Source organism: Pteropus alecto, unplaced genomic scaffold (assembly GCF_000325575.1).
Source record: "Pteropus alecto unplaced genomic scaffold, ASM32557v1 scaffold413, whole genome shotgun sequence".
In the NCBI taxonomy this organism is placed as follows: domain Eukaryota; kingdom Metazoa; phylum Chordata; class Mammalia; order Chiroptera; family Pteropodidae; genus Pteropus; species Pteropus alecto.
The window spans coordinates 3,602,962-3,617,671 of record NW_006434120.1 but is presented as its reverse complement, the minus strand read 5'-3'; the positions used below and the strand labels follow the sequence as shown (position 1 = coordinate 3,617,671).

At 35.0% G+C, this 14,710-nt stretch overlaps 1 protein-coding gene across 5 annotated transcripts in view; it reads right to left on the bottom strand.

The window, feature by feature from the left end:
* Positions 1 to 453: 453 nt before the first annotated feature.
* Positions 454 to 14,710, bottom strand: part of RCBTB1 (RCC1 and BTB domain containing protein 1) — a 53,799-nt gene continuing 39,542 nt past the window's right edge. For all 5 annotated transcript variants that reach the window (XM_015587125.2, XM_006909016.3, XM_025044782.1 and 2 more), the window contains 5 exons: positions 13,707 to 13,897; positions 11,042 to 11,168; positions 9,172 to 9,323; positions 8,470 to 8,600; positions 454 to 2,687 (listed from right to left, as the gene is read on the bottom strand). In XM_015587125.2, the coding sequence (XP_015442611.1) occupies positions 2,547 to 2,687; positions 8,470 to 8,600; positions 9,172 to 9,323; positions 11,042 to 11,168; positions 13,707 to 13,897 (742 nt within the window). In that variant the 3' untranslated portion in view covers positions 454 to 2,546. The remainder of the gene's footprint in view (positions 2,688 to 8,469; positions 8,601 to 9,171; positions 9,324 to 11,041; positions 11,169 to 13,706; positions 13,898 to 14,710) is intronic.

Here is a 14,710-nt window from a genome sequence, read left to right as displayed (position 1 = left end):
ATCAAAGAATTTCTATTGTGTATGTATGTGTCTGTGTCTGAGAAACAGTTAACACGTTAGTACCTGTTTTTAGTCTGATACCTGCTAAGCCTCAGTACTGATTTTGTAAATCACTGCAAAATACACATAAAATTTACCACGTTAGCCACATTTAAGTGCACAGTTCTGCAGCATTAAGTACATTCACACTGTTTTTGCTGCTGTGAACACTGTCCATCCACAGAACTCTTCTCACCTTGGAACCCCTGGCAACCACCACCGTACCTTCTGTTCCCGTGAGTATGACTACCTTAGGTACCTCACATAAGTAGAATCATACATTTGTCCTTTTGTGGCCAACTTATTTAACTTGGCATAATGTCTTCAAATTTCATCCCAGTTGTAGCATATGTCGGAATTTCCTTCCTTTTTATGGCTGCATATTACTGATTTTTCAGGGAAAAAACAACTGCATGCCAGTTTAAACACATTACTTTATTAACAAGTCACTCTAAGCATTACGTAAGTACAACCTATATACTGGAGTATCAAACATTGTCTCAGTAAGAAGTTCAAGAGTACATTTAGGGCTATTTTAAAGAATATGAATACTTTGGCTTTCATTATTACATCAGATGAAAAAAGCAATTCAAAGAAGTTTTCATCTCTGTGATTAACAACAAAACCAAGTAGAAAAATAAGTATTTAAAAAAACGATACTCGACTACTCTTTGAGGAATTCATTCCCGTTTTCTTTACTACATACATACTCATACAATTACCCAGTAATATGAGAAGTGGTTCTTCACCTATATTAGGACCTATTATTTTAATTTGTGCTTTACTTTTAAGTTCATTTTTTTTTTCAAGTAAGAGTGACAGTAAACATACTGAAGTTCTTATTTTGTCTGGATCATAAGCCTACAGAACAGTGATTGTTGGAAATACTACTCATCATAACTAATAATCAAATTAATGGGCATTTATCATCTAGCAAGAAAAATTTTATGTTGCATAATTAATTCTATTCTAATAATTCACTGGGCTTCAATCGCTTGCAACATGGTCAAGAAAAGGGGCCGGCACTTCTAGGTTTGTATATATTTCACCTATCAATGGATCTCGTTCTCCCAACACCACACACACTTAAAAACATTGCTAAAAAAATAGCTGCCGCATCTCTTCACCCTCTTAATTTGGCTCTAAAAGTCTATTTAGGTTCCAAGTTCAGATAGGAGGAACTTCCAAGCAGGAAACAGTAGTTCACTAACAGAGCTCCCACAAATGGAAATGAGTCCATGGGCCAGAGAGCAGAACAAAGCTTTGTTCTTAAAGCAAGCTCGACGGACACACATGACAAAACTCAGAGCCGAACATTCTTACCTTCCAGATCACACTTCATAAGCAGATCCAAAAATCAATAAAGAAGATCATAATTCTGATCCTTTTCTAAAGTTAAATTGTGCTAAATACCACAATTAAAAGGAGAAGGAAATCAAACTGAAAGCTGGTGGTTTCAAATAAGCAAACTTGTGCTGGATTTGGCCTAGATAAAAGAGATAAAGTGAATTCCATTAAGCCCTATAAGAGAGTTGGTTTTAAGAACCACTTCTCTGAGTCAGATGTAGCAGATCTGATGATGCAGCAGCCATAATTTAGGGAGGCAAGAGTACGTTGAATATGTCATTATTTTCCTCTTACAATTAGTATTTACAGGGGAAAAGGTATGTGTGGGGGGATTTAAACTTAAGTTCTCAGATTTTACCTTAAGAAAATGAAAAGCCTTTATATAGTATTGGGGATTCTAATTAATAAAATATTCACCTTTGTCCAAACAAAGTTTCTTTCATTAACAACTTTTCACAAACCATTCTAAATTAGTACTCTTTATGTGCTTTAGTCTTAAGAGAAATTTTGGCTAACCTAGAAATTTATCTTTACATAATTATCATTTCAATAGATTAACTCATATTAAACTGAATATATTTTTATATATCATGAAGTTAAAAAGTCCATCGATAGTGCAAACACCCAAACAAAAGCCTCAATCTCAACTGTTCCTTCACAGCAAGGCAGTGAGCTAGCAACTAATGCAGCACTTCAACAAGCCCCAAAGTCAGCATCTCTAACTCATGGTGGGGCCTCTATGTCTGTCTCACAATTCACAAACTACCCCAACTCCTAGTGTCAAAAGCATTGTTGATATGTGAGCAAGGGGAGTTGCCAAAAACTTCCCCTTTCCAAGTTCAGAAATTCCTCTAATCAAAAACCAAACTGCCCCCCCCCAAAAAAATACACCTAAACTTTCACTCTTTTACAATGCTCCAGCCAAACCTACAGTCACATTTAAAATATACTTATCTAGAAACAAAAGTTGTTTAAAATAGGTTCAGGAAAGGCCGCACATCCTTCATATATTCCTACACAGAGAACTGTGTCTCAGATATGAAAAGCACAACCTGATGGGTTTTTACCTGCAGAATTATATCACCCGTAGAGCACAAAGGGCACAGCATCACCATCGCCAGTGCCCCAGGGCACTCACACAAAACCCAGCAGCCTTGGCTTCAGTTCTTAAAGGCTCCACATTTACTGGCTTTAGCAATGAATTCCTTTAGCAGGGGGCCATCCATTTGCCAAAACGCTGCAGTCTGTGTAACTTCTGTCAAATGATTGATGCAAAACTTAAAGCAGAATTCTTCTAAATCCTGGACATACACAACAAAAATAAAAACAAGAAGAGGGCCTTTTTTTAATTAACTTTGATTGAATTACCTCTCTCTAAATCCCTCACCCCAAATCTCTCACCCTCCCCCAGAAAAGACAGGTGAGGCAAGAAACCTCAAATTAAGCAAACAAGCGACCACAGGTAGGTGTCAGAAAAACATACTATTTACTCACAACACAGTAAAAGTGATGGTTCCCCTACCTGTCTGACTCTTCAAAACGTGCCCACATGCACACACAGTCTATGAGGGGAAATTTCCACATGGTTATCACATAGACTACTCATATTCAAAGACAGTGTTTCAAAAAGCTGAAAGCAACTTTAGTCCATATCATATGTTTTACTACAGTCAAGAAGTCAGAGAAAAGAAGATGTGGGTTATTTAGTTTAAGGAAGACCTTAAGAAATAGAAAAGTGATGAAGAGATGTAGTCGACCTAAAATGACACATTAAAAAAAATTCTGAGGATCTTAAATTCATTTTTGTGATCTCTTAAAAATAAAAATGACTTTATTTTTAAAACCACAAAGAATAATACACAACTTCCACCACAGTAATTTCTCAGATAGTCAATAATAGGGAAGAATATCCACAGAGACTGGAGTTTTCAGTCAGACAAAAGGAATCGTCAACTACCAACATTCAGAAGGAAAGTAATATATACAAGTATAAACCAGAACAATTTAAAAATCTATTTCTGCCTCACTAATACATCCTATCGCCTCCAGAAAAACTCTACTATACTGTTGTTTGTTCCTTCCAATGTTGGAACATATATTTATTAAATCAATTAGGTACCTGAAATGTACACACAGACTAAGTATATAAGAGCAAATTCCACAAATACCTCGATTTTTATTACTTGGATATACTGAAGGTACTCAATGTTCTATCAAACCAGGAACTCAACATTTAAACCATATGGTCTTGGTTTTATGTTTCTAGTTAACCATGAAATAAGAATTTTAGACAGAGTGAGCAAGGGCCCATACAAACACGGACACACCCCTTTTCTGCTTTCAGACCCCTGAAAACAAATACTTTCTATACCCTAAAGATCCCTCTGTCCCTAGCTGAGAGACCTTAAGAAATAGTTATAAACCAGTAGGAGATAAACCCCATCTAACGTGTTTCAGCCAGCTGCTGCCAGTTTTGTTTTCCAGATAATTCAAAATGCATTTAAAATGTTAGCACAATCTCTGGATCCATATTTTTAATAAGAAATTCCCAGTGGGCTGAATGAATGTACAGCTGAATACTCTGCATATTATAATAAACTAAAATGTAAAACTATATAAAACATTCCTTCTCACATTATTAAAGAAAAAGCACTACTCCTGCTATTATAACTCAATGTTTAATAAATAGCTCTAGGTACTAAATTATATTCCACAGGAAGATAAGTCATATTTTAATCTTATTTATCAAAAACAGAAAACTAGTTTATCTATACATAACTTAGGAAGCAGCCAGTCATGAGCACAAAAAGTTCTTCAAATCATGTAATGTATCAGATAAAGATCTTTAAATATTAAGTTTTAATTTTATAATTTCAAAATCAAAGGGAAAGAAGAGTGCAATAAATTCTGGCATTGTAAAACCTTATCGCTTCCAGGTCTACTAATTTGGAATTCAAGATTTTGTAGTATATATGAAAAATGAGTTGAGTTGTTCTCTGGAGCATCTGAGATCTTGCTCCCTGGCACATGTCATTAGTTTGGTTCAAATAAATTCTAATAAAAATTCAAAAAAAAAACAAAAACAAAAACTGAGTTTACTCAGTTTACTCATTGTACAGATTACCTTGAATATAAACTTAAGAACTTTTTTACATAGTATAAGTATAGCAATGGTGCTTCTAATTACAAATCAGTTCCTATATCTTTAACAACAGTATGCCTTCCTTTTCCCCTCCAATTAGTTTGAATTGGAGAGATTTCTCAGTGTTCAACAAATGCTTAACAGCTTTAAGCATTAAAAGTCTAACTGGAGAACATGGAAAATAAACTAAATCGCCATTGTTTAAATAAGTAACTGAACCTTGTTTAAGGCAGGTCTATGGATAAGGAAGCACTGAATGCACTTGGAGAAAGAGAGACTGAAATGTGTTAAGTTCTTTGCATTAATCGTACAGTGGCATGGCCAAACCGATTCACTGAGCAACTGATGCCCTGAACCGACTCGCCTTTGATGTGTGACTCAGATAAATATCTTTCTGATAATTCTTAAATACTATAAGAACCTACATGATCTGTTCCCCCTCATTCTGCAAATGATCAGATCTTCAATTACCTATAAAAGAAAATCTGACTCTTACTCAACCAATATGCCAACAATAATAGGGCTGCTGGGCTTTAAATAAAACATTTCCAAGAAGGACAAGAATGATCACCAGTAAATGAATAAAATTCATAATATAATGAGTCTTCTCAAGGCTCATGAAATAAAGAAGTAGAAGAGGGTGTAAAATCAAGGGGTCTAATAAGGTATTCTTGGTATTTTAGAAACTGAAGCTCATGTTTGTGACATTTTGTGGTGAAATTATTATGAATTCGGAAGCAAATAGGGTAACATCAGATTTGCTGTAATTAGTAAAAGATCAAAACTAAAAATTGCTATTCTGAAATAATTTATAATTTCATTCTAAATTTTTAAACATTTAAATTAATTATTCTAATCCCTATATATACTCTGAAAATAAGTTGTTTCTCCTTTCCACAGATTTTCTTTAGTAATAAAACAGAACAGAGAATTGATGGTCATAATACCAACATTTTTTAAATGCTGATACATTTAACAGAGGTATCAGGTCCTAAAATCCTGAAGCTAAAATAGCTGGACGCTAAGACTTGTCATGGAAGGCCACTTAGCCATGGTAAGACAGCCTGCCATTGTGTCACAAGCCACCCTTGAGACACAATCCAGCCGGCAAGAGATGGTGAGCCACATCTAACTCTGTCTAAACTTGTTAAACTGCAAAACGAAACCCCCAAACCTTAAAGTTAAGTTTAAAATTCATTTTATAGTATATCAAGTACAAAATATTCCAAATCAAAGTGGAGTTTGTTTGTTTGTTTTTAAGAATGTATTTAAATACCTTACACATGGGAAAAAATTTTTTATTATCTACTGATAATAAAAAACTTTCAAACTGGCTGTCAGAAAAAAGAAAAAAATGCTGACCATTTTGCTTTAGCAGAGTTTGCCAATATTCGCAATGCAAATCAATTTTGGAATTATACTTCTGGGCTCATATTTACTGCTTCCCACCAAAAGCAACATTATAGACATAAGTTGCTCAGCGAGTAGGATTTTCTGGAAAGTTCTCTAATTTGGTTAAACAAATAATACTTCGCACTGTTTCTCCTAACGTTCAAATACACATAGAAAACAAAAATCTCTTAAAAAGAAACGGTATAAAAAGAAGCATTTAAGTTTTTTTATAATGTGACACAGATGGTTCAATGTTTTACTCATATTTTCTCCCTTGATGTCAATATTTATTCCGATTTGTGCTACAGAATATTTAAGTGCTCCTTCTCCAAGTCCTGCTATACTATTAAAACCAATAGAAAGGTTGACTATGCATTCATAATGCAAATGTTCCATAATAGTCAGCTTACTTTCAAAAATCTTCCTAACTACTGAGTCAATAAATAAATTTTTGTTGCTTTTATGTGTGTATATTTGCTTCAAAATTACCTTGTCAAAAGGAGGTATGGAGGAACCACAATAACTTTTCTAGATAAGCGAAGAAATGTGAGAAGCAGGTAGTCTCTAGTTTCAACCCACAGAGTGAAGGAAATGTCATCTAGTATCCCCAGGTTGAACTTCTCAAAATAGTAGTTTTTGCAATTAATTTCCATGTGGCTTAGTAGTAGCTTCCATCAACTAGTAGATATAGTAAGTGGGTTTAATTTTACATTCCAAAGACTTCATTTATTCACTTACTATATTTGATAGCATTAAGGAAATAAAATGTTAAAGTACCTTAAACAATTATATAACTCCTATCAGAACCAAAAATATACAGCCTAGATAGAAGTGATTCTTTTCATTTTGTCTTCCATTTTCTATTTTTTTCTATATTCAATGTGTAGTATTTGTAGGTTTGTTTGTTTGTTTGTTTTTTACGTTTTTTAATAAGCACACCTCCATGGTTAGGTATTTCAAATATATTCATTCATTTGTTTAACTCAACATATATTTCTGAATACCAACTATATGCCTGCACTGTGACAGACTCTGGGGAATCATGCATTTGTGATATATAATAAGGGACAATTTTTAATATGTTTATATTTAATATGAGAAAAATAAAAACTAGTAAAAGAGAATGATCAGCTGGCATAAAGACTTTATCTGTAAACATTCTAGGGTAGATTTTAGCTGGAAGTGAGGAAGAAATTTCTGGCAACTAGAGTCAAGATGATTGCCTCTGCCCAGGTGATTTTTGTGAGCCAGATCCCATCCCAAGAATAAGAAACTCACTAGCAATGAGGAGGAGTACGGAGAGGCACAAAAAAGATTCTAAAATCAATCACTTAATGAAGAGAAAAGGCACCAGCCAATTTAAAATTAGATCACTGGGTGGAAATTAAGAAGTTAAATCTAAAGAAACAGCATTTCTAATAATAAAGCTCATGGTGTCAAAGAAAGAGTAGGAAAAAAAAACTATACTTCCATTTCCTGTTAGAAATAATATCTTTTGATCATTTTTCCATATGTTGAAAGGGCCACAGAGAAAGTCAGCTATATTTGATCTTAACAGATATTTATAACCATAATATAATCTCAAATAAAAATAGGATACATTTGGAAAATACATGACACAATGATTCACTTCAATCTCTAAGTGTGATAAAGATGAAGTCTGTCCTCCACCACACCTCCAAGTCCGTATCTGCAAATCTTTGCAGGTATTTGGAGACATTTTGAACTCCAAAGCTACCTTTTATTCCCTATGAATTTGTAAAACCAACCATACCAGCCTTTAGTTCCCTGATTATCCTCAAAGCTGCCTTCAGGGGGTTCCACAAACATTTATCGTCCAGAGCCTACTACGTGCCAGGCACAAGAGAGTACACGAATGAATAAGATACAGTTCCTGCTCGTGAGGAGCTTACAATCTAATGTTGCTTTGGTTCTTAACTCTAAAAAAAATGCACATAAACATAAAATTTCAGACTCCCAAAAGCCCTTTCACTTACAAACTCTCTAGAGATCCATGAATTCCAGATGAAGAATTCAATCCAGTGTAAAAACAAATAAAAAGGAGTCTGGAGCAAGTTCTTTGCACATAAATAATTGTGTTATGTTTAGATGATAACAAGAATTTCAGAGCATACCCAGATATAAATCATAAAGTATCCTTGGCTTATGACAGGGCAGAATTGGGAGACAGCACAAGTGGGTCTTGAAAAAAATATATATATGCTGATTTTGAGAAATACTTGAACTAAAATATGCTGTTTGTTAGTCCAATTAGATATGTATTTCATATTTCGATGTGTAGTACAGCTGCAGGGACCTCAGTTTCTTTTCTTAGTTAAAAATGAAAGTAGAGGAGCAACCATTTTTGAAACTATGAACAGAGAACGAGAACGCCAGATTTCGTTTTTCAGGAGTCAGTCAGTTCATTGATTCCCTAAATAGAAGGGAAGTTACTCAATGTGGTCCTTGTCTCATGTGAGGAGGAGGAGAGAAAGATGCACACAGGGAGTGAAGGGTGGGTTGAGTTTTTGTTTGTGGTTTTATGTTACCTCTGCATCATATCTGACCGCAGCAGAGAATAATGAAAAGGCATTCTCCACAGTGATTCCTCGCTTGATAATGTGCTGACAAAGTTTTTTCAATCTGTTTTCACAGTAAGATGTTGCCAAATCCAAAAGACCTAAAAGTAAAAAGTGTGGAAAGTTTAATAAAGTTTATGATAATTTCCCATAATTATATACATATATATACACACACATATGTGTGTATGTGTATGTGTGTGTGTGTGTCCGTGTGTGTGTGTATTTCATTTTGGTGCACAGAGTTATGTAGGTAAATCAGCAGAAGTTTCTTAGAAAATACTACTCTGAGTTTTATTAAATAAGTTCTCTTCCTTACTCCTTCTACCTCCCCACCTCCCAAATATACCTCTCTTATATTCACTTTATACAATTTCTTCTATGATACAAAGGAAGGGAAAAAAATGAAATTCCCCCCCTCATTTTGTTTCCAAAACGATATGCTTAATCTATCATCAAATTATACTTCAGCATTAAAAAAATAAGTCCACTGTCAGAAACTGTGTCCATAATAACTACACAATACTATTTTTAAACATATTTGCTTCAAATATTTTTTTAAAAACTATATAAAAGTCAATAAACCTGATTAACTTTACATTTCAATACTGTAAGAAGATGAGATATATTTCTGACCATGTGACCTGGCCAGTCCCAGTGTAGCTGAGGTACCTATAGCATCTTCAGGTGGCAGGTCAACTGCGTCTGTGTAGAGGTACTGGAGAAAGGCACGATACACTGGGTAAGAAAACTGGTCTATTTCTATCACTTCTTTCATGTCCTCATTCCAATAAGACTGAAACATGGATCGAAAGTGCTCACACCTAAAACAGAAGAGCAAAAGATACTTAATTCAGCTGATGGAATCAGGTAAACAAATACTACAGTTATCCTTAACTACTACTACATTTGGGCCTGCACACACCAGGATCATGAATCTGTAGCTAGCACCCTAAAAACATTCCATGTGCAAGGATTTTTATATTTGTCTTTTATGTACACTTTCATTTTTGATGAGCACCTCCTGTGAAACATTAAGAATCACTCACAGAGCCTAGGAGTGCCTAGCACCTCTGCAGTACTGCAGTTTCCGGCTGATACTCCCATTCAAATCAGGATATTTTTGCTCACTTACTTTTTAAAAGGTATACAGAAATGCATTTTAAACAATGAAATTAAAGGAAATTAAAAAATGAGAGTTCAAACTTATCATTATAAATTCATTTAAATGATTCATTTGTTTTTTGTTTCATGTAAACAGCATATGTTCTTAAACCGGTTTTAAAGGTTAACTGGACTGTGGTTAAGCTGATTATTGTTTCATTACCTTACATGATAATTTTCCTTCTTTTCTGACTCATCTTCAAAATGGCCATCGCTGCTATTTTGTTTCTTTGCTTTGCCTTACTCCCGTTTCTCTCCTCCCAAGTCTGTTACCAGTTTATTTATAAAACCTGGATAATGCATATTTCAATAAACCTAAATGGGCCTTCTTGTATGTTAACACATACAAATCTACCTGTATGAGGAACTGATTTCCAAATATTACATTTTCTTAAAGTATAATATACTTTATAGTTTTAAAAAATCATCTTTCCAAATCTTTAAAAAATGAGATAGAGTATAAACAAAATATTTTTAAAATCCATTCAGAATACTAATAGAATGGCTTCACTTACCTAAGAAATTACTTCATCTGAGAAGTAAAAAGAAATGGTTGTCTAAGCAAGGAACAGTAGGTAAAATGATTTAGAAAACTACACATGAAAGGAATAGACTGGTTGCCCACAGGTTCACAGACAGAAACATTTCCAGTCCATCTTTCGATTAATACTTTGGTGCAGATACTTATTTCCTCAAGTAATGAATGACATATGGTGTTTTGGTTCCCTTAAACGTGTTATTGTGTAAATAGGTTTTTAACTAAATTTCCAAAAAGACTTGTAAATGGTCACTTCAATTCTCAATGGTCTGATTTTATGTACCTCTTTCTCTGTAATGACAGCTTTAGTGAGCAACGGTCCAAACAATTATTAATAAATACAAAGTTCTCTCCATTCATACAAAAAACTCCTGCATGTAGCTAAAGAACATTTCTTTAATTGGGAATTAGATGTCCCTCAGGCGAGAAGTCCAGCATTATTCCTGACTATGAGAATTTGCTGCTTGGGGAAAATGAATCTTAAGAGTAAAAGAGGGCTTTCCCCTGACAATCTTTCCTATTTTTTGACCATGCACACACATTTTTTTGGTGGAAATAAAATTCACAGGATCCTTCATTTACAAACAACATAGACAAATACTTATACTACTACATTGTTTCTTCGAAAAGGCACGTGTGTACCTGCATATTCACATGTATGCACAAAACTCTTCAATAATAAGTAGAATATTACTATCTGCAAAAATGTCAAGTTGTGCCATTTCTCTTTACTGCCAAGGCTATTTCTTATCAGTCCCCATCTTATGGAGTAACAAAGAAACAGATGTTGCAAAAAAGAAAGTAAAGTTATTGATGTTTCAAAGTTCATGCAAAAAATACCTGATTTTCAAAACAGCTTTATGGACATGGATATATTTCCCATCAATTCGAAACTTTAGGTCGGCTGTTTCTGGACTGTCAAATTCTTTCTTCAGTGACTCTGAAACTGTTAAAAAGTCTTCATGCTCTGAAGGCAACGAACACATTATTAATACAGGAAGCTCAGGAAACATACTCGAGACTTGAAAGACTTCAAAAATATAATCACTAGCATTATGGATAATTCCATGAGATTTTTTTTCAAAAGAGTTCATGCTTTACTTGTATTAAAATACTTCATGCTTCACAGTATTAAAATCAGTATCGTGAACCTATACACCACCAAAAATTACATATTTGGAAAGGCCAAATACCGATCTTACATACTAAGCTAGACACTAGAAATATGTTTGTTTGTTTTTTTTTAAAGAAATGTTATAGGTAGTCCATGATTATGTAACTACTTGCTCAAAACTTGAGTGGTTCTCTTCCAGGGTTATGAACTGACTGATTTTCCTTTACAGGAACACTAAGAACACCTTTGCCCTGCTTTGGGGTAGTTGTAAGAGGTTAAGTATATTCTACTCAAAGAGTCCCAAGAAACAAACTCACCACTTAAGTGGTGATGCTAAGCAGTATGTTCTCACGTAGAGACATCTATAGCTCCCCAACACCCACACAATGCAGAGCTCTCTTGGCTCTGGAGGAAAGGTCGACGATCTCTCAAAAATCAAGCTTTCCTTGACCTGTGACGTGTATTACCAGTGAATTGAAGGACATAATTACGATGGGCAAAAAGTCCAGGAGTCATGATCGCTACCCTACCCATCTAAAAAACAACTTCTTATCAGTGTCTCAACTTCTGCATCTAGTTGAAATAATCTTTTTCTCTTTTGGTTTCTGGCAACAAGAATAATACCTCCTTTTGGAGAAGAAATATTCTTCTGAGGTGTGAATTCACCATCTGACTTTCTTCCTAACACTCAGCTGAGATCATAAATTGAGAAGAAAATAACACTTATGGCTTTTAATAGATGAAAGAGAGAGAAGCCATTTTGGAGATATATCCAGTGACCATAGTTTTCCAAACTTAACATTAAAAAATGTTAGGACACTTGTCTTGAAAAGGATGCCTTTTCAGGATTAAGACTTTAAGGTGTGAGAAGCTGGGGAAGCTTTTTATAAACAGGTCGTGTTAAGTAGTATGTGGGAATCGGAAGATGTAGATAGAGTGCTTTGGCTGTGCATGGTACATATGTGTGACTATGGCCCAGTAATCCCATTCTGGGAACTAAATTTTTTCTAATTGTAACATTCACTATAAAAAAAATTACTATATTATAGTTAAAAAACCTAGAAATATAAAATTTGCTTCACTTTAAGTTGAGCAGCTTAAGTCTTCCTAAATATGCTCTTGCCTGTGAGACCATGAAGTCTGGTCACCTGATGAGAGGACTGCTCCAGCTGTCTGACATACCTAGCATGACAGGTATTACAAGGCTAGCCTCCAGTATCAATTGCTAAGCAACCCAAATCCCTTGGATATTAACATTCAAACACAGAGTGTCATGACCCAATTATGCCCTGTTTATATAAACAAAAGAACAGCTTAGAAGAAAGACACTGGTAAAAAGGCAGAAATGAATAAGAAATAAAAGAAAAAAGATTAAAATCTCTGTTAATGGCTACTTGGCTTTATAACATCTTAATACTTTCGATCAATAATGAACTCTTAAAGAAGACAATATTCAGAAAAGGAACAGATTATGTAACCAAAGGTCACTTTGAATTCCACTATCTTTTATAACAGCTCTGTTTTGATGACTTTCTAAAATAAAAGTATTTGAGACTGGTTGAGAGAAAGAGAGAAAATAGGGTTAATACATCATCTTAAAAACTACAAGTTTGTCACTTTTTTTTAAGTTCATGTTGGGGTCATATTTTATTGAATTATGTAATAAATTTAGTATAACAACAAAAGACTTAAGAACAGGTTACTCAAACAAATATTTGTACATGAATGCTCTTAATGGTATTATTCACAATAGTCAAGAGGTGGAAACCATTTAAATGCCCATCAACAGATAAATGGATAAATGAAATGTAGTATTTACATGCGATGGAATATTATTCAGCCATAGAAAGGAATGAAGTACTGATTCACACAACGTGAGGAGGCCTCAAACACATTAAGTAAAAGAAGCCAGACACAAGAGGCTGCATACTGTATAATTCCACTTATGTGAAATATCCAGAATAGATAATCCATAGAAACCGAAAGCAAACTGGCCCCTGGCTGTGGAGAAGGGAGAATGGGGCGTGATTGCTTTAACATTTTTTAAGGGGATGAAAATGTTTTAGAACTTGATATAAATGGTGGTTGCAAAACATTGTAAATGTACTAAATACTTCTGAATCGTACACTTTTAAACGGCTGATTTTATGTGTGTGAATTTCACCTCAATTAAAATGAAAGCACTAAAGAGGAGAAAATAATAAATCCACATAATGTTTTATAACATATTAAATTATATTATGCAAATCTAATTTGGGGAAAGATATTAAAGTTAATGGAGAATAAAACATTCTAGAACCTAAAAGAGCCCACAACCAGCAAATATTCAGGAAAACAGGTCAGTTGACAGGACCAATGGTCCTGGGTGGAAGTAGCCCTGAGCTTCCTCACCCACAGAGAGGAGGCGCCACGAGACGGCGGGCGTGGCAAAGCAGGCGAACACGTCGTCCGTGCAGGAGAAGCTGGTGAGGTGAGGCAGGATCACCGACTGGCCCCGGCACTGGCCCCACATGTACACGTGCCCGCCCTGGGTCTTGGCGGCAGATGTGTGGGCAGAGTGGCAGGCCGCAATCTCTACTACCCTGAAAAATTTAAGAAAAATGCATGCCATTTCTAAATCAAGAAGCCCACAGCACATTGCACAAGGTAAATAAAAAGTTCATGCTTGTAACATCTCAAAAAAATAGCTCAAGATCAAGGGACATTAGCGATCAAGTCATATAGACAAAATGAAAAGACTGGAACAAGAGCACTGTGTTTGTCCCTTCCTGGTTGCCCCACTTCTTATCCTCGCCCCATTCTCAGTGAGGATAAATAACACATACTGTTGAGGAAACCTGGAAAAAGGGACTAGAAACCAAAGTAAATGAGCAAAGTGGACTCTGACAAAATGTCCTGATAGTCCTGGGGGCTTAGACGGTAGGGAGGAAAAAAAAAAACTGTCTTCAATATACCATTTCCTTACAAATACAACTTTTTCTCTCATCTCCTACCAGAGCTCAGACCACTCGTCAGGCTGATAAGCACTGGTCTAGGGGTCATGCACTCTGAGGATCCAAGGCCAAATGGACATCAAGCCAAACTTATATTTCTCAGTCTGCTTAGGCAGGGTCCCAGAATTAGAAGTCACAATTTGGCTGAAGAAACATTAAGTATCTATTCCAGTAACACATATAAAATCAAATCAATATTTAAACAGATAATGTCCTTTCAAGGGCAGATTTTATTTATTTAAAAGTTGTTTTAGTTGGCTCAAAGGGAAAGTTTGTACTTCAACAAAGTGATACACCCTATTTTACTTCCCTACTAAATGGGCAACAAGAAGTCTATAGGAATTATACCAAGATGGATTAGTGCCTATCAATCACAGGAAGTTATTTTAGAATGCTGTGTAA